We start from the raw sequence: 25651 nt of genomic DNA, 5'->3' as shown, positions 1-25651 counted from the left end.
GTAGTACAAAACATTGGTGAGGCTGCACTCAAAGTACTATGCTGAGTTTTGATCACCCTGCTATAGAAAATATGCCATGAAGCAAGAAAATGGTTTATGAGGATGGTGCCAAAATTCAGGGGCCTGAGCTAGAGGGAGCAGTTGGACAGGCTAGGACTTTATTCCTTGGAGCTAAAGGGCACATTGTGTGATAGAGAGATGTATAAAATCTTGAGAAGAATAAATAGGATAAATGTGCAGTTTTTTTTCCCCCAGGGTAGAGGAATGAAGAATAAGAAGGCATAGGTTTAAGGTGAGAGGGGAAAGATTTAAATAGGAACTAGAGGGGCAACTTTTAATACAGAGGATACACGAATCAAACTGCCAGAGGTACGAATTGAGACAGCTATAATAACATTTCGAAAACATGTGGACAGGTACGTGAGTAAGCAAACATAGGGGGGTGGGAGATTGCATCCTTCACGTGGTCCGCCCTGTTTTGACGAGTGCAATCAACCTGGCGTGCACAATCAAATAAGATTAAATAGAACAAGTTGTCCTACAACTTTAGGCTGTGCACGCCATTAGCAAGAAAAAGAAACATAGGAAATTTATAAAATTAAAGGCACTTCAGCTGAATACAAATAAAATAGGTGGATTAATTGCACAATGGAAACAAATTACTTGACTGTTATTAGAGATACATGAGCATGGAAATAAATATATGGGGGTAAATTGACATTTCAAAATATTATGTAGAAACAAAACAAATGGAATAAAGGATGATAGGACACAAAGTGCTCAAGTAACATTTTTGGAGAACATGAAGAGGTGAAGTATCGCATCAGGAGAAGAAGAAATGACTGGGTGGAATAAGTTTTGATTATGTTAGCTGTTTTTTCAAAGCAGCGTTAAGTCTAGACGCAGTCAATGGTGGGAAGTCTGGTCTGTGTAATGAGCTGAGCTACATCTATAATGCTCTGCAATATCTTGAGTCCTAGAGCAGAGCGGTTCCCAAACTGTGATTCAATCGGACAGTTTGCTTTCTATACTGCATCTGTAGATATCACAAATTTCCTCAGTCTCCTTGGGAAGTAGATGTGTGCTTTCTTGGATGTTGCATCAACGTAGTTGGTTCATTAAAGATTGTTGGTAATATTAATGCCAAGGAACGTAGTTCTCCACCATATCCACTTAATTGGTTAATTGGGGCAAGTACTTCCCCACGCTTCCCAGTCGTTAACCAGCTCCTTCATCTTGCTGACTTTGAGAGAGGGGTTGCTGTCCTGACATTTAAAGAGGTAGTTTATAACTTCGCCAAATAAATATTTATTTGAGAAATAGAACCCTTTTGCTGAACAAATGGTCCATATGCAAATAAATAAGGAAATTAATGTTGGCATCCAATTGAAAGAATAGATATGCACCATTGCATGATTGTAAGATTAGCTATACACCATTAGATTAGAACAACAACAGTACAACACAGGAACAGGCCTAGACACAAAAAGATGGAGTAACTCAGTTTGTTAGACAGCATCTCTGGAGAAAAGGAATAGGTGGCATTTCGTTCAAGACCTTTCTTCAGACCCAAAACGTCACCTATTCCTTTTCTCCAGAGATGCTATATGATCCACTGAGTTACTCCAGCTTTTTGTGTCTATCCTCGATTTAAATCAGCATCTGCAGTTCTTTCCTTCACATGAACAGGCCTTTAGGTGCACAATGTCTGTGCTGAACATGATGCCAAGATCAATTCTTATCTGCCTGCACATTACCCTTTTCCCTCCATTCCTTGCATATACAAATACCTATCCAAAAAACTCTTGAATGCCATTATCATATCTGCCTCCATTGCCACTCCCAGCAGTACACTCCAGGCACTCGGCATTTCGTTTGGACCTCTAGGGGTCCAAATGACAATTAAAATTGACTCTTGACTCACCACCCCCTGTGCAAAAAGCTTGCAAGACACATCTCCTTTAAACTTTACCTCTCTTGCCATAAAGCTATGCCTTCAAATATTTGATATTCGCATCCTGGGAAAACGGTTTCTGACTGTCTACCCTATCTATGCCTCTAATAATTTTAAAATGGTAAAAAACAATCTTATAAACCAGCAAAGGATAATATAGATTACAAGTATAAATTAGCCAGAAATGTAAAAAGTTATTCGATGTTTCTACGAGTATACAAGAGAATAACAACGTAAATGTTAACCCTCAGCTGATAAGACATGGGAATTAATAATAGGAAATGGCAAAAACTTTAAATAAATATTTTGTATCAGCCTTGAAAAAGATTAAAATCATTCCAATAGTAGTTTAAAATTAATGTGCAAAGGGGTAGGTGAAACTTACAACAATCACTATCACTAAAGAAAAGGTACCAAACAACTAATGGGTCTACAGGCTCACATATGCAAACTTACTAACTATATCTCCTAAATTCACTTCTGAATCATTAATGTACGTAAGATACAGTAAGGATCCCAGCAGCAATCTCTGTACACACCGCTGCTAGCAGATTCCAAATAAAGAGGTGACCTTTACCAAACCAGCTTTGGATCCAATTTGCCGAATTACTCAGAATCATGAGCTCTAAACCTTTGGACTAGTTTCCCACGTTGACCTTGTCAAAGGTCTGTCAACATAGATTACTGTACATCAATCACACAAAGTCCACATGGAGTGCATTGACCACAAAATGTACCTCTTCAAAATTTTACTCGAACGGTTCAGACAGAATCTACCCTTGACAAAACTATTCCCTTGCTGTGTGGAATGAGCTTCCAGTGGAAGTGGTGGAGGCGGGTTCGATTTTTAAAAAATTGGATAGGTATATGGACAGGAAAGAAATGGAGGGTTATGGTCTGAGTGCAGCTAGATGGCACTAGGGGAGAATAAGTGTTCAGCACGGACTAGAAGGGCCGAGATGGCCTGTTTCCGTGCTGTAATTGTTATATGGTTATGACGACAATCTTTGACAAAGCAAAGTATATATTAATCCTGTCCCTCAAAAGTATTCCAATAACTTCCATATGATTGACATTATAGATCCACCGGTCTCTAAATACCTGTCTCATCCCTGTTGTACATCTCAAATAAAAGTTACACATTTGTTGTCCTCAGTTGCCTGGCCCCTCACAAGTGACCAAAAAAGAATATAACATTTCTGTAAGGTTTCCAGCAATTTCCTCCTTTGCTTCCCATTGCAGTCTGGCATACATCTCATCAGGCTCCAAGCATATATCCAGCTTTAGGCCTGCTATGACATTTAATTTATTTTCTTTTTTAATTTTCTTCAATTTCACCATTCCCTCTCAATCTCCAACTGCAATTATATTCAATAAAGAATGGAGATGAGGAGGAATTGTTTTCGCCAGATTGTGGTGAATCTGTGGAAATCATTGCCAGACGGGGCTGTGGAGGCCAAGTCATTGACTATTTTAAAAGCAGAGCTTGATAGGTTCTTGATTAGCCTTGTCTTTTAAAATAGCCAATGACTTGGCCTCCACAGCCCCGTCTGGCAATGATTTCCACAGATTCACCACAATCTGGCGAAAACAATTCCTCCTCATCTCCATTCTAAAGGTACCTCTGGTCTTAGACTTCCCCACTGCTAGAAACATCCTCGCCACATCTATTCCATCTAGGCCTTTCAATGTTCAGTAAGTTTCAATAAGATCCCCACGTCCACAAGTACAGGCCTGGAGTCAACCTTCTTATACGTCAACCCAATCATCCTCGGGAACAGTCCCATAAATCTCCTCTGGATCCTCTCCTATGTCAGCAAATGCTTGCTTCCTCAGATATGTGACTCAAAACTGCTCACAATATTCCAAATGTTGCCTGACCCGCATCTTATATAGCCTCAGCATTACATCCTTACTTTTATATTCTGGTTCTGTCAAAATCAATGCTAACATTGCATTTGCATTGCCCGAATTTCCCCGAAATATTAACGTTATGTATGTGCCATTAAATGTATCTCACGGTTGTAACCAAATGATCAAGTAGTTATTGCAACCTCCAAAGTATTTTACTTGTCGAGTAACCGAGGTATCCACTTATCGATGGGGAGAATGGGAAAACATTGAAGAAATTTGGAAGAGGTACAATATCAACAAGGTCATCAAGATCCATTCCGGCAGAGATGAATATGAATGGGGTTCAGAATAAAATTATGCGAGCGTTTTCTGGGAATATTTGGTATTGATATTGGTTTAGTATTGCCACGCCTTTCCGAGATACAGTGACTCATCAAGGTCTTCTTTTCTGCACTCTCCTTGAACTTACTAGGTGTGCAGGAAAAATTATTATATTACTGCATAAAATTAAAAAAATGATTAAAAGCTGTGGTATTAATAGGGTAACAACCAATAGTCCAGAAAATCTGCCAATCCAACACCACCAAAGTCCAGAAATATGCCTGATTAATTTAATTTTGCTGTATGATTAAGAAAAGTCCAGCATGCAGTCTTCCTTGGACAAGTTCTGAAGAAGGCTGTATCAGCTGCTCTAACAGAATAATCCCCACCCACTTCATCCTCCTCCTCCTCTGCTTTCTCATCCGTTTAATTAGCCAGCATCCTATCACCACCACACCATTGTACAAGCAAACCAACACTGGGCATCTTGATACACACTGAGATTCTTGCATGGATTATATGTAAAGTTTGCAAATATTAACATTTTTTAAATCTTTTAAAACGTTAAAGATATGAATGCTCAATGCCTAACTTTAAGATGCTGCTGGCATGCCATAAATCACCACGTTCCATAAACCAGAAAATTCATCATCGATTCAAACTATCCACTGGGGAAAATACTTATACTTCAGGGTTTTAGTAGACTTCGTAATCTTCTGTGCTGCACTGTCACTTTCGCATTCTACGCAAAGCCATTCTTCACTGTCATAAAAGTGACAATTTGACCAATATGGTACTTGCATTCAAATTTGGGTGTGCGATGATTGCAACCATTAAAATGGTCTCAGGCACAACATCAGATCTGGAAGCACTAAAAACTGCAGATGCTGGAATTTCGAGTAAAATACAAAGTGCTGGTGTAACTCAACGGGTTAGTAACACCTGTGGAGGCGATGGACAGGCAACGTTTCGGCCCGGGATATTTCTCCATGTAATGATCTTAGTGATGGATCCGGGCTTGGTGGGCTGTTTGGCCCAATCTTCCTACTATTTCTTATTATATTTGCTTACTATAAATCTCTATGGGACGTGGGAATCACTGACAAGGGCAGCACGTTGTCCGGTGTGTGTCCCTGAATTAGCTTCATTATAGTGATGGGTAATCACTTTGAAACAGTGGGAGTCCTTGAGATTAAAGCAATCTCACGGTGCCGTTGGCCCGAGCCTTGCAGTTTGGTGCAACAGCAATTGGACTCGTTAGACCAAGTATTTACCAGCTAACCATGATGTGGATCCATATTTCAGAGGTTAGAACGTAAGAAACGGGGTGGAACTCGTTGATGAAGGAATGTATGGGAGGCGTAGCCTTTTATTTTTCATGTCGTCCCGGGCAAAAATAAAATTTGCTGTTAGGTTTTAAAATAAACTTATTCTTAAACTGGAACATTCTTATTTTGTTTGTTTTGTTGTTGCAATATTAACACCTACAATACGGTGAACGGCGTCAGGACATTGCCAGACATGGTGCCTCTGATTCCTTTGGGCACTTGCGTGAGGGTGTTGACCACGGTGCTCTCGGTGGTGTTGGTGTTGGTGTGGGAGCCGTCGTGCGGCCCCTTGGTGCTCGTGGCCGAGCCGAAGTTGGCGGAGGCATCGTCGTGGGCGTGAGAGCCCAGCGGCTTCTCCGGGTGGCAGGAGAGGATGTTAACGTAGCAGCGGCACATGGTCGGGCAGACGGCCTGCTCCTCGGCCTCGGTCGACTCGTTGTGGTGCAACACGACAATCGTCTTCTTGGACTCGGTGCAGCCCGACATGGCCAAGAGGCACGAAGCCAGGATCATTAGGCCAAAGCCGCCCGCCATCTTACTCACTTCTCATCGCTTTCTTCCACCCGCCCGTCACTGAAATAAAACATTTAAGAGATCCCCGGGGGTCCCCCTTTTGGGGTGGGGCGGGGCGGGGCGGCTCGACGTCTTCCCTCTCTTTTTTGTTTTTTTGATGTAATGTTGTTTTCTCTTTCTCCCCCCACCCCCACCGGACCGCGATCGCTGGCTATCGCTGCCGCTGGATGAGTGGAGCCGCGGCCGTTGCCATGGTGACCGCTGGCTGGCTGCCGCCCGCTCCCCGGCCTCCGGGCCGCCCGCGCACTGCGCCTGCGCGGCCCCTTTGTTTCCCGGGCCCGTCGCCCAGCAACCGCCGCCGCGTCATCAAAACAAAAGGGAGCGCCCCGGGCGTGCGGGCGGGCGGGCCCACGTGCGCTCCACCTCATTCCACGCCTGCACCCGGGGCCGGGTTGCATTTTGGTGGCGAAATACATCTTTCTCCAGATCAAATAGTTATCGCAACGCTGGATTTGCGTCCACGGCAAAACGACGGGTGCATTTTATGAACACTTAGCATCACTTCTGATGAAGATTTCCCGCCCTTGAAAGATCGACTTTGTTTTTTCTCCCGCGTTTGTTTCGCTCTTGCTTCGAATTTCCAGCGATGCCAGCAAATTTTACCCGCTGCTCAATCTGTATACGATAGAACTTTAGTTATCCCAGGAGGGGAACTGTATGTTGTACGACACCACCTTTACGAATGCTCTATACAGTATAAGCTATTTCCCTCTGATTACAAACCTCCTCGGAACCGAACCACGTCTCGTTGCGAGGCAAGGGAGTCAAAGTGAGGATTTTTCGACGTCTTATGTGCGTTCTGGCTGGCAGTAATCCTATTTCCCCACAATAATCAACCAATAATTGATTGAATTCAGATATGATCAAAAGGAAGATTTTTTTCTAAGAGCAAAGGATGGCAGACATTGGAATTGTGAAATAAAACCAGAGAACATGAACACTCATTATACCAGACAAAGAAACCGAAGCAAAAAATCAAATCCATCACATTTCATCAGAAATGGAAAGTTTGAAAATGAATATGTTTTAAGGTAAGAAGGATGTGGTGAGAGGTGCAGAAAACATAGGAAATATTTTTAATGGCGTGGATATTGTAAGTGATTGAACGACACAGGTTGTGGTGACATCAGAGTAAGGGAGTGGTGAGGGCTTGCAACTCTATGTCTGGATGAAATGTAAATAAAAGACAAATGAAAACAGGGTAAAGAGGACATCAAACCCTACAAATGTTAGATATCTGAAGTAAAACAGAAAATACAAATAATACAGAGTAGATCATGCAGCATTTATTGAGAGGGAAAGCAGGTAGATATGACCTTTCATCAGAACCAGCCAGTTCTGGTACAAACTGAAACCAGCATTTTCCTACTATAACCCAAATAACGTTTGTCTAATCTTAACACCAATCATCGCCGTTGTAATTTTGTGTGAAGTAGTAAATCGGTACAGAGGAAAAACAATCTGAATGGTCGCATAGCTTATATAACTAATAACGGCCCTGTAGCCAGCAATGTAAGTAAAAATGGCATGGATAACTATAAAATACAATAAGCAAATTGAATAGTTCTTGGAAAAGAACACAAGTATGGGTATATGAGAGAGGACGGGTTATGGAATAAAATTTAGGGGAACTGAATTAATGGCAATGCTCTGCGAACCAACATAGACTCGATTGGTCAAATGGCATCATGGTCCATTATAAATAATATGAGAAAAAATCGTGCATAAATTTTTAACATGAATTAGTCAATGTTATAATAGAGCATTCCAACTATTAGATGTTTTGACACAGATCAATATTTTGATGCGTAAAAAATAATGTTTTCCTGTTCCAGAAAAAAAAAGTCACCATGTTAGATTAATTGCACCATTTCAATTCTAGTATTACAAAAGACCAACTGAAATGTATGGGACTTCGCATTTATATTCTCTTCTAAGTGAAATATGAATAACCCATGGCAACAATACACAGAGAGTGATTGATATCTGGCACACGCGACCAGGAAGTGGCAGAGTAGCGCAGCGCTAGAGTTGCTGCCTTCCAGCGCCAGAGACTCGGGTTCGATTCTAACTACATGTGCTGTCTGTACAGAGTTTGTACATTCTCCCAGTGACCGTGTGAATTTGCACAGAGTGCTCCAGTTTCCTCCCACATTCCAAAGATGGGCAGATTTGTTGGTTAATTGGCTTCTGTAAATTATCCCTAGTGTGTAGGGTAAATCTAGTGTATGCGAATTACTGGTCGGTGTGGATTCGGTGGGCTCTTTCTATGCTATATCTCTAAAACTAAGTTGGGGAATCAAGAGGGTTAATATGTTTAAGATTTATTTATATAGACACTTAAATCGGCAAAAGATAAAGAATGGGGACCTATTGTGGCAATAACTCTTGTACTTGGTGACTTAAAGTACCCACTTCTGCACTCTACAACTCTTACGTCTCTGTGGCATACCAAAAAGATTAAAAAGAACAAAAATATGTTGCAGATACTGGCAGGTCAAGCAGCATTGTGAGGAATTCAGCTGTTCATGTTTTTGGACAAGGATTCTTAATCAGAACCAGAAAAGCATGAAAACAAGCATGTTTCAGAAAAGGTGCAGAAAACAGAGGGGGAATGTCTGTGAAATGGCACAGTTGAAAGCTGCAAAGTCAAAAATTACTTTAAAAGCTAGCAGTTAAAAATGAAAAGAATAAAAAAATAAGGCAGAAACACAGAGTTGCAGTGATATCCATGGGGAGCAATAAAAAACAGTCGTAATTTTAAATTGTTAAATTCAATAGTAAATTCTCAACCCTGCAACGTTTTAAGAAGGAAGAAGGGGTGTTGTTCCTTGAACTTGCATTGGAAGCACTTGGACTAATGTAGTAGTTTTAAGCACAGGGGTCATTGGGAATGGGATGGAGAATTAAAGTGACAGCTGACTAGAAACTCAGTCACCCTTTCAAATTAGATGGACATGCTCTGTAAAGGATAACCCCAATCTGCTTCTGTTTTGTCCACAATTTGGTCCAAATACCAAAATAAAAAGCTAGACACAAAATGCTGGAGTAACTCCAGTGGGACAGGCGGCATCCCTGGACAGAAGGAATGGGTGACGTTTCAGGTCGAGACCCTTCAGACTCTTCTTCAGTCTCGACCCAAAATGTCACCCATTCCTTCTATCCAAAGATGCTACCTGTCCCGCTGAGTTACTCCAGCAATTTGTGCATATCTTTGGTGCAAACCAGCATTTGCAGTTCTTCCTGCTCAAGAATAAAAAGCTTTTGTGTTATAATTTTTCGAATAAGTTTGCTGACAAACAGTGAAATTGTCTATTACGCTGAAATTATTTATGGGATTGTTCATTGGTATGAAAAACTTGGGTCACTTGGCCCTGTCAAACCACATTGAACACCAGGGGCGCCGTACGATTGGCAGCCTCTGCCAACAGTCTGTCTGTTTTTTCGTCTTTTTGTTATTTTTAGTCTGTTTAAAAGTATGTTTTTGGAGGTTTCTTAGTCTTTTTATGTGGGGGAGGGTAAGGGGAAAACCTTTTCTCAGTACTTCCTGGTCAAGGATGCGGCTATTCTCTGAGTCATGTCTTCGCCCCCACTCTCACGGCCTACCATCTGGATTGGCGCGGCCTTTCCTGCCGGAGATCGACCAGAGCTTCAGCAGCGATGCAGCACTGATTTACCATGGCGGAGCGGGCGATGCCTTACTGGGGATCGCCGTGTTGAAGCTCCAGAGTGTTGGGCCTGCTGCTTTGACCTCGTGGAGCTGTGGTTGCAGAGCTTCTAGCCCCCGGGCAGCACTGACCTTAACATCTCGGAGTCCTGGAATCTTTTGACGGGGATCACCAGTGTTAAATCTCCGCCCAGCCCGGCCTGTAGACTTCGGGAGCCGCGGTCTCCGGTATGAAGTGGCCGATTCGGAAACTCCAAGCCGCTGAGAATGTTCTTCCGTGCCGGTGTCGGAGTTTCGATCATCCCGGCGAGAAGGCCTGAACACCGGGCCACGACTGCGGAGGTTTCAAAAAGCCCCGACCATGCGTGAACAAAGGCGAAGATGACTGAACTTTATTGCCTTCCCTCACAGTGGGAAACGTTGATTCCGCTGTGTGGGGATGTTCATGTTACGTTCTATTGTGTGTTTGTGTTCTTTTTGTTCGTATGGCTGTATGGTAACGCAAATTTCACTGTACCAATTAGTGCATGTGACAATAAATATAAAGAGTCTGGAGATGACCACAGACGGTTGCACAACTTCACAGTGCTTGCAAAGTGGACTTTGTATCCCCATTAATGATTGTAAAAGAAACTCAGCTTGCTGATGGTGTGATGCTCTCTGAATTGGATTGGATCATTTCCCCCACCAGAGGAAAATATTTGCTGCTCAATTTCAAACTATAACTGGTGCATGGTTGTGCCAGAGGAAAGGTTGAAAAGTCTAGGCTTGTATTCACTGGAGTTTAGAAGGATGAGGGGGTATCTTATAGAAACATATAAAATTATAAAAGGATTGGACAAGCTAAATGCAGGAAAAATGTTCCCAATGTTGGGCAAGTCCAGAACCAGGGGCCACAGTCTTAGAATAAAGGGGAGGTCATTTAAGACTGAGGTGAGAAAAAAAAAATTCTCACAGAGAGTTGTGAATTTATGGAATTCCCTGCCACAGAGGGCAGTGGAGGCCAAGTCAATGGATGGATTTAAGAGAGAGTTAGATAGAGCTAGTGGAGTCAAGGGATATGGGGAGAAGACAGGCACGGGTTATTGATAGGGGACGATCAGCCATGATCACAATGAATGGTGGTGTTGGCTCGAAGGGCCGAATGGCCTCCTCCTGCACCTATTTTCTATGTTTCTATGACAAGATTGTCGTTAGTCACTCATAATCAGCCACTAACAAAGGGCAGCACTGTGGTCCTTAAAAACAGTGTGTGCCATTATTCAGTAGGGGTAAGAGAAAAATATGTTTTTTCTCTAATCAACTACACAGCTGTTGCATACAGGTGCCTTGCCAATGGATAAAACTGTCAGCGAGGCTCGGAATCCGCAACGAGCAAACTACATGATCAGCATAGGCACAATGCTTCTTAAAGACTTTGGTTCCCATTGTACAGTGATAGAGAAATACAATATTTTAAACAGATCTGATCAACTACAAATGAGATAGAACAGCATGAATATGTAATGACATATATTTACAAAATTATCTGCAATTCTAAACTGTGATTTCCAAAATTGAATACCATATTTATATTGCGAATGAGGGTCAGGTTATATGGAGAGACATAGGAAGATGAAATTATTTTCAGTGGAGCAGACATTTTTTACATTGCTGACTGGCGAGGCCATCATGGTGAGAATAATTGGCTTAATATTATTGGCATTGGACCTGGCATAGTTTTGTTTTTACAAGTACATGAACAAGGATGGTTTAGAATGATATGGGCCAAACCCGGGTAGGTGGGACCAGTGTAAATAAGTCATCTAGGTCGGCTTGGGTAAGTTAGGCCAAATGGCTCAGAGAAAAAAAATGTTGGTGCTCAGGCTCAGTCGCATTAACTATGATTGAGTCCGTTTTACTGTGAACTAGAGCCAACTCCACTCCTGGGGAATTATAACCCGCGGGCAACATCCGCCTGTGGGATTTCTTTCAGACTTGTGTTGCAGAACCTGACACGGCCACAGGGATCCCATGTGATGCAAAAGGATTGAAGAGTTTTAACCAGGAAAGGGCAGTCACGGTGGCGCAGTAGTAGAGTTGCTGCCTTACAGCGAGTGCAGCGCCGGACACTCATGTTCGATCCCGATTCTGGGTGCTGTCTGCACGGAGTTTGTACGTTCTTCCCATGACCTTCGTGGGTTTTCGCCGAGATCTTCGGTTTCTTCCCACACTCCAAAGACGTACAGGTTTGTAGGTTAATTGGCTTGGTAAATGTAAAAATTGTCCCTAGTAGGTGTAGGATAGTGTTAATGTGCGGGAATCGCTGGTCGGCGCAGACCTGGTGGGCCGAAGGGCCTGTTTCCGCGCTCTATCTCTAAACTAAACTGAAGTTGTTATTGTTCAAAGTTGGTATTGTTAAGAGTTTCTCCCCTGTCCTCCTACCCATTGCTAATGATTTCTGCAGCGAGGGACACAACTGTAATGTCATACCAGGGCACTGGTACCAGGAATGAGTCAACTGGGCCTATATTCACTGGAATTTAGAAGGATTAGAAGGTCTCTTATAGAAACATATGAAATTCGTAGAGGAAAATATAGAATTCTTAGAGAAACATAAAATTCTTAAGGGATTGGACAGGCAAGATGCAGGAAAAATGTTCCCAATGTTGGGGAGTCCAGAATTAGGGGTCACAGTTTAAGAATGAGGGGTAGGCCATTTAGGACTGAGATGAGGAAAAATGTTTGCACCCAGAGATTTGTGAATCTGTGGAATTTCCTGCCGCAGAAGGCAGCGGGGGCCAATTCACTGCATGTTTTCAAGAGAGTTAGATATAGCTCTTAGGTCTAACGGAATAAGGGGGAAAAAGCAGGAACGGGGTACTGATTTTGGATGATCAGCTATGAACATATTGAATGCACCTATCTCTATACTTATAAAACTATGATCTTGGATGTGTGTGTGTGTATATATAATCATACTGCTTGAAAAAGCCCTGACGGTAAAAATTTACATATTCCTGTAGAGATTTATCCGGTTAAGTCAAAAGACGGCTTACCTGAAAAATTCGAGCTTTATTTTGTGTTATTTATGAAAATGTTCACAAATCTTTGAAAAGAAACGAGATGGGGATGTCGCGATGGCTCTGCTCCGCTGTATTCCACGCGCTGCGAGTGATGTCACCGTCCGACCCCTCTACCCCCCACCCCGGTTTTTCGCTCCCGCGAGCCTCCCGGCTCATCTTTCCAGAATATCCACAACGGTCATTCTCACTTTACGAATCAAATGTGAACAAAGCTTCATGCTGACTTCCATATCTTTAAAGATAAGAGTCCGATTGAACTTCATTTTTTAGCTTTAAATTCGAATATTTGCAAACATTGCTTTAAGGACTTCCAAGTTTAACATTTAATTTCAAAGACAGGGGTTTTAATGTTGCTTTAAAGAATTCCAGATTTAACATTCAACATTTAATTTCAAAGACAGCGGCTTTTCAGCATTACTGTTTCAATAATACTTTATTTCCCTCCTCCCCCTCTTCCCCCCTCCCTCTTCCCCCTTCTCTCTCTGCCTCCCTCTCTCTCTGTGTCTCTGCCCACTCTCTCAAACCCCCCCCCCCCCCTCTCTAGATGCGCGTGTGAGTTGGGGGCTATGTATGAGTGGATAGGGAGGGGATGGGTGAAAGGAGAGAATGAATAATATTACCAAAGGGGGGTGGTTAGTGTGTGTGTGACGCCGCATGCCGCCGCCCCCGCCCCCCTCCCCCCCCCCCCCCCCCAAACCACGCGTTGAGGGGGACGGGACCAACGGGTCCCACTTGGTCTAGTGCAAAGATTGGTCTAGTGTTCTATGTTTCACAGATGCAGGTACATTATCCAAAACAAACCTTTGATTTTGGATAAAACACAAGGTGCTGTCGTGACTCAGCCGGTCAGGCAGCATCTGTGGAAGGCTGTAGACGACCAAGGCAGAATATGCGGTATTTGTCTTCTAATTTGAGCTTGGCTTCTCTTTGACAGCGGGGAAGGTGACAGACAGACAGGTGGATGTGAGAATAGAAATGGGATTTCAAATCGCATGTAATCCACGGATCCAGATGCCCACCAATCTTTGATGCCCACAGCAGACAGAATCCAAGTGTTCGGCAAAACGTTCACTTGGTGTGCGCTTGGCCCGCCCAGTGTAGAGGAGGCCACATCGAGAGCTCCAAATGCAGCGAATCACGTGCGTGTGAATCTCTGCCTCACTTGGAAGGGTTGTTTTGGTCCCTGCCTTGACGGCGGTGAGGAAGGTGTGGTAATAGGTAAGGAAAGCCAGGAAAACAGCCCGGGGACGGGGAGTGACGAGCGACCCAGGGTTCGAACGGAAAGCAGGAAAAAAGGAAGATGGACACAAAACGCTGGAGTAACTCAGTGAGATGCTGTCCGTCCCGCTGCGTTACTCTGTATCAATTTGTGCCTATCTTCGGTTTAAACCTGCATCTGCAGTTCCTTCCTACGCAGAGAAAAAAAGGGAAGAGGAGGAGGTTCTTGGCGGCGGCATCCTCTCGCAGCTGGAGGAAGTGACGAGAGATTCGTGCATTCGTTGGGCCAGCCGCTGCATGGAGGATGGGACGTGAGCGCGGAATAAATTGAGCAGGAGGAGGGAGGAGAGGAAGGTGGAGTGGGTTGGGTCAGGGAGAGTCTGTCCTCGGACACAGCACCCGTGCTGCTGTTGTTGCTTTTAGTGCTGCTGCAATTCGATACACTGTCGGAACGCGGCCATTGTTGCATTCGGGGCCCGCGTTCCATTCCGCAGCGCGCGCCCAGTGAGCGAGTGAGCGAGCGGACTTGCAGCGACCCTGCAGCCGGTTGCTCTGCGGGCGGTGGAGAAGCAGCGCGAGCGTCCCCGGGCATCTCGACCCGGTGAGGGGGGAGGGGAGGGGGCGGTGCTAGTGACGTGAGCGAGGGCCGCGCGATCGGAAGATCGGCCCGGGCCGCGCGAGGCGGTTGGACGAGGCGGGCGCGCGGCGATGATGCGGGCGCTGCTGACTGGCTCGTGCCGTGGGGCCACCGGCTGCCTGGGTCTGGGTCTGGGTCTGAGCCAGAGCTGGGCTGCAACTCCCCGGACACTGGGCGCAGCAGTAGCAGCCGCCCGGGCCACACAACCACCCCAACACCGTGCATGCAGCTCGCTGGCACACCAGCCTTCCTGGTATGTATTCGTTTCGGACCGGCTTGTCCTGCAACGCGCAATTGTTGCATGAACCCTCAATTTTACTTCCGCAACATATTTTCAACCTTTTATTGTTTTTGCTTTTTACCCCCAGCAACATATTTTCAAGCCTTTGATGTTTTTATTTGTTTTCCCCCTCTTCATTATTTAAATGGGCAAATGCATATACGGTGATTATGGAGAGAGATATGGAACAAATTGAATGAATGATATGCAAAAAAGTAACTGCGTTGAAGGAAACGGTCCATTGTTGGCTGTGGGCTAGGTGATAACCAGTTATACAGACAATGAAACTCATCTGGGACAGAGTGAGACCAAACACAAATTGCTGTTTTTTTTCCCTTTTTCCTTCGACCCACAATATTTAATATGGAAAAGAAGGTGTGATTCTGTTACATTCTGTTTGTAGTTTGTTTTGTTGTTTGTTTGTTTTGTCTTTTTGCACAAAGTCCGCGAGCATTGCCACTTTTCATTTCACTGCAAATCTCGTATAATTCTAGTCAGATTGGAAATGGGATCTATAAAACCTAAATCTACGATTGCCACTGCCAGGGAATGGGAGCTAGCTCATTGGTGGTGCTCTCCCAAATTGTGGGAAAATCTTCATGAAATAAATTTGGTTGTAATTCAAGCTATCTTGAACTTGCTGCCTTGTTAAAAATGTAATCTTTAACCATCCGTAAGATCACTTGTTGGACCAAGTCTTCCTGGGATAAATATTGTGTGAGAAATAATTTCAGTGAGACAATTGTTGATCCTCGGCACAATATCACCTATCAAATTGTACTTTGAAGAAACCCTTGAACAATTATGCGTAGAGTAGACATTACAATTGCATATCATTGGATTAATGTGCGACATGAAGGAAATTCTTCCTTAGTTCTGTTTCTTTCTCTGACCTTCAGGTATATTGGAAAGAGGAGCACAGCAACCATGCCAGAAATAAACATGGACAACCTGGATGCCAAACAGGTCCAGCTCTTGGCTGAAATGTGCATCCTCATTGATGAGAATGATGTAAAAACTGGAGCAGACACAAAGAGAAATTGTCATCTGAATGAAAACATTAATAAAGGTGAATGAGTTTTACTGTCCATTAGCTGTATGAATGAATGGAATTTGAGGAATCAGTCAATATGTATATTTCCATATGTTTGGAAAGATTTAAGGGCCTGTCCTTGGCACGCAAATTATGCGACCTCGTGGTCGCGTTGAGCCGCGACGGTCCCGCGAAGGTCGAGCGCAATTTACTTGCGTACGCACAGCCGTTTGGAGCGCGTGACTTCATTTGAAGATGGACACAAAGCAGGAGTAACTCAGCGGGACCGGCAGCATCTCTGGAGAGAAGCAATGGGTGATGTTTCGTGTCGAGACTCTTCAGTCTGAAAAGAAGGGTCTTGACCAGAAACGTCACCCATTGCTTCTCTCTAGAGATGCTGCCGGTCCCGCTGAGTTACTCCTGCATTTTGTTTCCATCTTCAATTTTCTTGGCCCCGCTCTGGGAATAGAAGTGGCGGTGGATCCGGACCGCAACGGCCGTGAGCCCCAGGCCGAGTTCGGCGATCGTTTGCCTGCTTCTGCTGCTGTTGGAGGTGAGACGTTGCGTCGTGCCAGGGTCTTGGGCCTGTCCCACTTTGGCCGTCAGTTCCACGACAGGCCATTGGCGTGCAAAGATTTTGTTCACTACAAAAATTTTGGAGCCCTGTGCGATGTTGCGCACAACTACATACCCCTCCGCGCTTCTCAGTGGGACCGGCTCCGCGCGGCCACACGATGCACATGCGCCTCAACGCGACGACAAGGTCGCGTAATTTGCGTGCCGAGGACACGTAAGTGGGACAGGCCCTTTAGCATTGCTATTTGTGGAGACTAACCTTGTGGCACTGCTGGGCAAAGATCCTTTAGGATCTTTGCTGCTGGGAGGGGTGAAAGCGGTGGACCTATACTGGGCAGCCTATTGTTACTGAAATCTGAACAAGGGTCTCGACCCAAAAATTCACTTTCCTTCTCCAGAGATGCTGACTGTCTGTCCCGTTGAGTTACTCCAGCATTTTGTGTCTACCTTTTTTAATGCAGCATCTGCAGTTCTTTCCTAAATGTTACTGAAATTTGTTTGTTTACATCCAGGTACTTTGTTCTTGTATGTCTATTTTTACTTTATCTTTTAGTTTGTATTGTATCTTTTATTCTTGCTGCCAAGCATAATTGTGTGTGTTTGCAACAGAGACCATTGAGGGACCATGAAATTTAAACCAGCATTTTGCAGTAAAATATTGTCTCAAAGCTCCTTCACTAATCAGGTGAATGGAGAAATTGGCTAAATTGGAGGAAAACATGAGCACAGTTCACATGGCCAAAAGCTATCCTTTAAGACCATTCTGTATTCACTTGAGGAATTGTGATGTTTATTTGTGAGATCCACATTGGACCTGATGCTTTGGCTCTAAATCCACCACCGGCTCTCTCCAAAATGGTTCCTAAACAGATACTGAAAATATAGGTTATTTTCATCTTGTTGGTTCACTCCTTTCCCACCTCTCTGTGTGTTATGATCTTAATTTATTTTCAGCACATTTGCTGGAAATGTCAGTAGTAACTTATTTCAGTCGGTCGAGAACTCGGCTTTGTTAAGACAGAAGTGAACCTTGCTCGGGATTACCAATCTTTTGATTTTCTAGGTTTGCTTCACAGAGCCTTCAGCGTTTTTATCTTCAACAATGAGGGGAAGCTTTTGCTGCAACAGAGGTCTGATGCAAAGATCACTTTCCCAGGTATGCAAGCAATTTTCATTTTTCCAATAAAAAAAAAAATTTGTACATTCCCACCAACGATTTTCTGGCAACTGGTGCTCCGCCACCTCCTTTAATCCGGACAAAATTACGAGAGCGCATTTTAAATCACTCACTTCTCTCCCCCCCCCCCCCCCCCCCCCGAAAATATGGCACCCAGGCCAGGTGAGGTGGTTGATCTCAACCTCATCGGGACTTCTGCGGCCGATCAGCAGCTCAAATTTGTCCCCTGCGGCCAGGTCTCTGCAACTCCGGCCGAGCCAGAGACGGCAGGTCCATCCCCACAGACAACAAACGAGGCTGACTTTGCGTGCCGGTGTCACGGCCCGTGAGGCTGTGACCTCTGTTGGTCTGGCAAAGCGGATAATCCACAAGGCTCTGGAACCAATGGTGCCAGAAGATCAGCGGTGGACCTATACTGGCCTGTATTGGCTGTCATTCGGAAAAAGGAGACAATGAGAAGGCAGACGCTGAAACGCACGTTCGTTTGCCTGGAGTCTCCAGCATTAGGGCCATGGAACAATTGTGTAGTGAGTAGATCCTTGGGCTAGTCATCCAGAGACTTGGATGGAAATTCGAAGGATTCAGGAAATCCTGAAATAAAAGCAGAAAATGCAGGACATATTTGGCAAGTCAGGCTACATCTGTGGGAAGAAAAAGAGCGTTCATGTTTCAGGTCAGAATCTGTTCCCCAGCACCGAGAAAGGGATAAAAGAAGCTGGTTAAGCTGCAGGGGAGAGGATGTCTTGGTTTGGGTGAAACCAGGGTGATGAGGTTATCTGGTCAAGGAGTGAGTGGGAGCAGCTGGAGAACAAGAATATTGACAGAAGGTCAATGGAGAGCAGGAAGACATGCCTGGCGGGTTGGTGTTGGATGTGCCCTCCATTTCCAGAACGGGGGGGGGAGAAGAGAAGAGGGGAAAAAAGGGGGATAAAACTAAACCAGCTAGGATAATGCCTGCAAATGATACAGACAGAACTTGGTTGCCAGAAATTGCAGAGAATTATCTCTTGAATGGAGGCTGGTGGGGTAGGAGGATTAGATCCCTATTCTGCCCCAGAGGAGGACACTAAAAGCTGTGCCTCTGTGTGGGAAGGTACTGTAGATGCTTGTTTAAACCAAAGATAGACACAAAAAGCTGGAGTAACTCAGCGGGTCAGACAGCGTCTCTGGAGAAAAGGAATGGGTGACGTTTTGGGTCAAGACCCTTCATCAGGCCATCTGACCATGACGTGATGATGATGTGACTGCATCCACCTTAAGCATTTGCTAAATGGTGCATTCTGACCAAAAGCACAGAATAGAAAAGAGTTTAGAAGTGAGGAATTTGCAAAGTAAATATTCAAGGGTGAAGGTATTTGGAGAAGAAAAATAACTTCTGATCTGAGGGATGGTGGAACTCATCGACAATGCGGTCTAAAAGAGGGTTGGATGAATGGTCACGCAATATTTAAGGATGAGACTGGTTAAGTTATCTTCTGCATTGTATCATTCTAATTTTGAAGATGCACAAGATACGATCAGCACCTTAAATCCTATTAAATGTTAGTAGTGTTTAATTTATGGACAGAAATTTGTTTAAAAATTGAAATTCTCTGTAGTTTTTTGATAGTGAAGATAAATAGTCTAACTGAAATAAGGAGTGTATTAATTGGCTAACTTCCAGGATGTACAGAACAGCTAAAAATTGCCTTGAACATTTACTTAGAGTTAATTCATAGGACATTGAGGAGTACAGCGGGTGATCGGTTCCTTTGGCCCACAATGCATGTGCCATGAAGCCTAGTTAAATTCTGCCTGTACATGATCAATATCCCTCCATTCCCTGTATTTCCATGTGCCTATCTGAAAGCCTCTTAAACACCACTATTGCATCTTCCTCCATCACCATCCCCAGCCATGCGTTCCAGGCCCTCACCTCTCTGTTAAAACAAAACAACTTCCCCTGCTCATCTCCATTAAACTTTCCCCCTCTAATTGGTCCTTTCCAAATGAAGCCAAAAGTCACAATCAACACCCAGGACTGGCATCTTTGTAGGAAGGAACTGCAGCTGCCGGTTTCAACTGAAGGTAGATACAAAATGTTGGAGTAACTTTGCGGGACAGGCAGCACCCATTCCTTCTCTCCAGAGATGCTGCCTGTCCCGCTGAGTTACTCCAACATTTTGTGTCAGTCTGACATCTTTGTAGTTGATGGGTTACAAGCCAGTCATACAGTTTTGGATCTTTGGTTAACAATACATTTTGAAATTTGTTCAATAAATTGTTGATTTATTTCCAGGCTGTTTTACAAACACTTGTTGCAGCCATCCTCTTAGCACTGCAGCAGAAACAGAAGAGAAGGATGCACTTGGTGTAAGACGAGCAGCCCAGCGCAGATTAAAAGAGGAGTTTGGCATACCTATGCAACAGGTGAGATGCTGCAGAACTTACTGTGTCATAGAGATTGCAAATAATCTATACATTAAAAAAAAAAGAAATCTGAAATTACTAAAAATACTAAAACTTAAGTCAGGAGAGAAACCATTAATATTTTGGGTATGACGTGTTTCAATAGAAGTGGTGACGACGGATAAGGGAGGTGCCACTTTAGTCTGGCACACCAACCTTTACCTTGCAGAGGCCTGACACCACCTTTCTAACATGTCTTTGCCACAAAGCAGTGGGGAAACTTGTAAAAAGGTTCACGGGTGCAGACCAGCAGCATCAGAGCCTAGGTTTAAGGTGAAAGCAGGAACGAGTTACTGATTTTGGATGATCAGCCATGATAATATTGAATGGCGGTGATGGTTCGAAGGGCCAAATGGCCCACCACTGCACCTATTTTCTATGAAATGACACAAAGTGCCCGAGTAACTCGGCAGATTGAAACAGTCTGGAGAAGTGCCCCTATATCACCCATGTTCTCCAGCGATGTTGCCTGACCTATTGAGTTCCTCCAGCGCTTTGTATTAACCATGATCTGCGTTTTTGTTTCAACTACATGCAATGGTAAATTTAAATTACTGTTAAAACACCAAGTACTTGTGCTATAATACCAGGAGGTTATAATGGACAATTGGTAATAATGGACACCACTCCCCCTTCCCCATGGTGTTATAACGAGAGTTTACTGTATAACATGTATAACATTTGCTCTTTGAACTAGCTTTTTGTCATGAACAAGGTTCACTAAATCATCAGATCAGTGTGAAAACCTCTGGCTTAAAATGCAACCTGACTTAATAATCTTTCCTGTATTTAACCCCAGGTCCCTTTAGAAGAGATGAATTACTTGACCCGCATTCACTACAAGGCTCAGTCTGATGGGATCTGGGGAGAACATGAAATTGACTACATAATATTTATGCAGAAGGATGTAACGCTGCAACCGGATCCTAATGAGATCAAAAGTCATTGCTACGTGACACAAGAGGAATTGAAGGAACTGTTGGAAAAAGCAGAAAACAAGGAAGTGAAAATCACACCATGGTTCAAACTTATTGCTGAGAAGTTTCTCTACACATGGTGGGACAGTCTGCATAACCTGAAGCAGTTCGTAAATCATGAGGAAATCCACCGAATGTAGAATGCATTTTACTTTCTATTAAATTGCCTTGCAAAGAGAGTTGCTAATCAAAGTGTAGACTTGAGAATCTTTGTAAATCATTGAAATTGTGTTTGTTGAGCACAACTGGTGTTTACTCGGTGTGCAAATACAACCAAACGGGTATTTACAAAAATGTGCAATGACTACCTACAGTAAGTATTCTGAATCTGCTGCAATTTAAGTGAAGATTCTTCGACTGATGTATCAGTGGTATGGCTGGTTGTAACTGGCAGGGAAATGACAGGGCTTCTACAGTTCGTGGAAGAAAAAGAACTGCTAATTTAAAAAGTGATTTCATATCTGCAAGGTATTAACATAATTTGCTTACAATTTAAATGCTACATAAACTGTTTAGACATTTTTTTAGCTCTGAAATGAAATTTATTGAGTCGATGTACAACACAAGATAATACTGGGCGTTGTCTTCATAATCAATATTGATATGTAAAAAATGTGTTTTAAACAAGTTGGTGGTTTAAAATTACTTTAACTGCTGAAAATGAATTAATAAAGGTCCAAGGCTCTTAAATAAAATAGTAAGAAAATTGAAATTGCTCAATGATAGTCATATAGCAGAGACTTTGGCCCAACTCACTCACGTACCACGATGCCCTATCTAAGGTAGTCCCATTTACCCATGTTTGGCCCATATCCCTCTCAACCTTTCCTATTCATGTTCCTGTCTAAATGTTTTTTAAATGCTGTAGTAGTATCTGCCGCAACTATCTCCCCTGGCACCATGTTCCATATCCCCACCACCCTGAGTGACGAAGTTGCCCCTCAGATTTGTTTCTTGCCCCTCTTATCATTAACACGTCTTTTTTTAAATTCCCGTCATGGGTTTCAAAACAACTGTATACCGCATGTGTATTCCCCTCGTGCTTTTATGCACCTCTAAGTTCACACCCCCCCACCGCCTCCTGCACTCCACATAATAATGTCTTCTGGACCCACGTCACAGATCAGATGGGCTCAGCACGTCTGTCACGGAAAGAGGACCCACGTCACAGTCTGAGCCGTGAATCGTGGGCCAGTAAGCAGTCCGGCTGCGGGAGGCAGTGCGTGGCCTCGATGGCTGGGGGCTCTGCAACATCCTGGGGCTCGTCTGGACCGGTTGCTGCTCCCAGAGGCCGAGCACGTGGACCAGACGCGGTCTACAGCGACGGAGCACATCAACCAGGCCAGGCCAACCCTGCAACACGGCCAAGATGGGGAGGCAGTGTTAGCTGTGAGGAGGATGCTAGGAGGCTGCAAGGTGACTTGGATAGGCTGGGCGAGTGGGCAAATGCATGGCAGATGCAGTATAATGTGGATAAATGTGACGTTATCCACTTTGGTGGCAAAAACAGGAAAGTAGATTATTATCTGAATGGTGGCCAATTAGGAAATGGGGAGATGCAACGAGACCTGTGTGTCATGGTACACCAGTCATTGAAAGTAGGCATGCAGGTGCAGCAGGCAGTGAAGAAGGCGAATGGTATGTTAGCATTCATAGCAAAAGGATTTGAGTATAGGAGCAGGGAGGTTCTACTGCAGTTGTACAGGGTCTTGGTGAGACCACACCTGGAGTATTGCATACAGTTTTGGTCTCCTAAACTGAGGAAGGACATTATTGCCAAAGAGGGAGTACAGAGAAGGTTCACCAGACTGATTCCTGGGATGTCAGGACTTTCATATGAAGAAAGACTGGATAGACTCGGCTTGTACTCGCTAGAATTTAGAAGATTGAGGGGGGATCTTATAGAAACTTACAAAATTCATAAGGGGTGTTGGACAGGCTAGATGCAGGAAGATTGTTCCCGATGTTGGGGAAGTCCAGAACAAGGGGTTTAAGGATAATGGGGAAATATTTTAGGACCAAGATGAGGAAAACATTTTTCACACAGAGAGGTGTGAATCTGTGGAATTCTCTGCCACAGAAGGTAGTTGAGGCCAGTTCATTGGCTATATTTAAGAGGGAGTTAGATGTGGCCCTTGTGGCTAAAGGGATCAGGAGAGAAGGCAGGTACAGGATACTGAGTTGGATGATCAGCCATGATCATATTGAATGGCGGTGCAGGCTTGAAGGGCCGAATGGCCTATTCCTGCACTTATTTTCTATGTAAGACAACAGGCCTTCATGGTCAGGACAAGATCCCTGTACTTACAACAACTGGGACTTGAAAATGGTGCCAAACTGTCAGGGTACTAAAGCTATACACTTGTACTGTATCTGAGATGCTTATGTATAGTAATACTTGTATTGAACTACATATAAAAATGAATTTCACTACCTCAGTACGTGACAAATAATATACCGTACCATACTATACTGGTTTCCCTCGAGTTCAAGTACAATCTATTCCTCTTATACAGCTGACCTCTGCCCCAGAAGAGACCCCAATTGTCCACAAATCTGAATCCATTGTCCCCTGCACCAACTCAGCTACAAATTCACCGCACCTATCTTCCTGTTCTTATTCCTCACTAGCATGTATCTCTGGAGCCATGCAGTGATCCTTGACCTCGTGGCCCTGCTTTTTTAACTTATTTGCCTCGCTCCCTGTATTCACTCAGCAGGATCTTGGCCTTTTTCCTACCTACGTCATTTACGCCAATGTGCACGACTTCTGGCTGCTCACTCTTCCCTTGAGAATGTTATACAGCTTCTCCAAGATATCCTGAATCCAACATACTGAAGGCAACACACCATCATGGAGTCTCTTGCTGCCACAGAATCTCCAGTCTGCCACAGACCTGACTGTTGCTACTTCCCTGCTAATTCGTGAAATCACCCTATAGGGGAGTTCATGATCAAATTAGCTGGTACTTTATTAAATAGGTGGTAGCATGTATAGTAGTTAGTACTACTTCTTCATGTCCAGGATGTAATCCTGCTCTTGAGTACTACCAGTGGAGTTTGCACATTCCGGGTGTTTTTGTGAGGTGCTCTGGTTTCCTCTCACACCAAAGACATTCTGGCAGGCTAACTGCCTACAGTTAATTATCCCTTTAAATCTAAGCTATAGACAGAAAGCAAAGCATCGGAAACCAGCATGCGAGACAAAACCACAAGACAGGAAATACAGCAAGGTGATGAGGGGGGTTATTATACAACATACATCTTATCACAACACAATCAGAATGACTCTTTATAAATACGAGAAGAAATAGCAGAGACTTGAGCCAAATAGCAAATAGCTTGCTGATTTGTACAGAAACAGCACGTTCCACGTATAATGCAAACTTAGAACAAATGTTACTTTTGTAAGAATTTGCAAATACCAAGCAAACCAGTATTAAAATAGTGCACTTTATACATTTCTGGTGGTTCCGGGAAAATCAAGACTTCAAGATATACACGTTCTACTAAATGGAAAGTACCATCAAAGGACTTTTTAAAACAAAAATTCAGTGATGAAACTTAAAGCCATGTGGTAGTGGTGAAAGTGGAGGATCTAATGGTGCCCTCGCAGAGATGTAGCACAGAATAGGATCTGTAAGCATGAAATACTAAATCCTGTTTAATTAAACACCAAGTTTGCTTAAACCAGTCTAATTGAATATGAACTGGCTTTTGACTAAATAGCCTAACTTATGAGACCCACCCGCTACACATTTGTCTCCATTCCCATACTCAGGTTGCCACGATGACTGCCACTGTGAACTGTTGTTTACCGTCTTCAATTCACATTTAATTAGCCCTCTGGTACAAATCGTGTCCCCTACTGCTATGAGTCATGCAGCTAGATGGTATATACGTTTTCAATGGTTTTCTCATGTTGCTACTGTCTAAAATTTGAGATGGTGTTAAAAACGTGATTCTGTTAGCCCCCTTTGACAAATCCTGCCGTTCTTAATTGTCCTATGCTTATATTTAAAAAAAACATTGATCATCCTGTATTGGTCCAGCCACTATCACACAGATGTCAAGCAACAATGTGCTGGACAAGCATCAAATCATTGGGATCAATTTAAAGCAAAGATTGATAGGATATTGAGTAATAAGGGCATCAAAGGTTACAGGGAGAAACATAGAAAATAGGTGCAGGAGTAGGCCATTCGGCCCTTCGAGCCTGCACCGCCATTCAATATGCAAGGCAAGGCAAGGCAACTTTATTTATATAGCACATTTCATACACGAGGCAGACTCAAAGCTTCACATAAAAACATGTCATACAATAAAATGAAATAAAATAGAAGAATTAAAAGAAAAGAAAAGCAAAATTTAAAAAAAATTAAATTAATTAACTCAGTATCCTGTACCTGCCTTCTCTCCATACCCCCGATCCCTTTAGCCACAAGGGACACATCTAACTCCCTCTTAAATATAGCCAATGAACTGGCCTCAACTACCTCTGTGGCAGAGTTCCAGAGATTCACCACTCTCTGTGTGAAAAATG

General features: G+C 43.6%; 2 protein-coding genes across 5 annotated transcripts in view; one reads left to right on the top strand and one right to left on the bottom strand.

Annotated features, from left to right (window-relative positions):
• The window catches only part of LOC129714939 (leucine-rich repeat-containing protein 70-like), a 110453-nt gene extending 104148 nt beyond the window's left edge, over positions 1-6305 (bottom strand). Inside the window, exon 1 of the mRNA XM_055664746.1 lies at positions 5618-6305. Coding sequence (XP_055520721.1) covers positions 5618-5991 — 374 coding nt within the window. The 5' untranslated portion in view covers positions 5992-6305. The remainder of the gene's footprint in view (positions 1-5617) is intronic.
• Positions 6306-6749: 444 nt separating this feature from the next.
• On the top strand, positions 6750-21300 carry idi1 (isopentenyl-diphosphate delta isomerase 1). Of its 4 annotated transcripts, none has more exons than XM_055664756.1 (5): positions 6750-7061; positions 15797-15966; positions 17570-17662; positions 19962-20092; positions 20931-21300. In XM_055664756.1, exons 1-5 carry the CDS (start codon positions 6964-6966, stop codon positions 21246-21248), a joined length of 810 nt encoding a protein of 269 aa, XP_055520731.1. In that variant the 5' UTR covers positions 6750-6963; the 3' UTR covers positions 21249-21300. The 4 variants fall into 4 exon arrangements, with proteins under 4 accessions (XP_055520731.1, XP_055520741.1, XP_055520749.1 ...); XM_055664766.1 differs by lacking the exon at positions 6750-7061 and adding an exon at positions 13956-13980; XM_055664774.1 differs by lacking the exon at positions 6750-7061 and adding an exon at positions 14360-14581.
• Positions 21301-25651: the final 4351 nt, after the last annotated feature.

Source organism: Leucoraja erinacea, chromosome 2 (genome assembly GCF_028641065.1).
Source record: "Leucoraja erinacea ecotype New England chromosome 2, Leri_hhj_1, whole genome shotgun sequence".
NCBI classification, from domain to species: domain Eukaryota; kingdom Metazoa; phylum Chordata; class Chondrichthyes; order Rajiformes; family Rajidae; genus Leucoraja; species Leucoraja erinaceus.
Note: the sequence above shows the minus strand (reverse complement) of the source record. Positions and strands in the feature narration are given on the sequence as shown.

Coding starts and splice junctions, on each gene's coding strand:
- idi1 (XM_055664748.1), top strand. CDS start 14,689: ATGATGCGGGCGCTGCTGACTGGCTCGTGCCGTGGGGCCACCGGCTGC. Junction 14,871..15,796: donor CTGGCACACCAGCCTTCCTG/GTATGTATTCGT, acceptor TCTGACCTTCAG/GTATATTGGAAAGAGGAGCA. Junction 15,967..17,569: donor GAATGAAAACATTAATAAAG/GTGAATGAGTTT, acceptor TTGATTTTCTAG/GTTTGCTTCACAGAGCCTTC.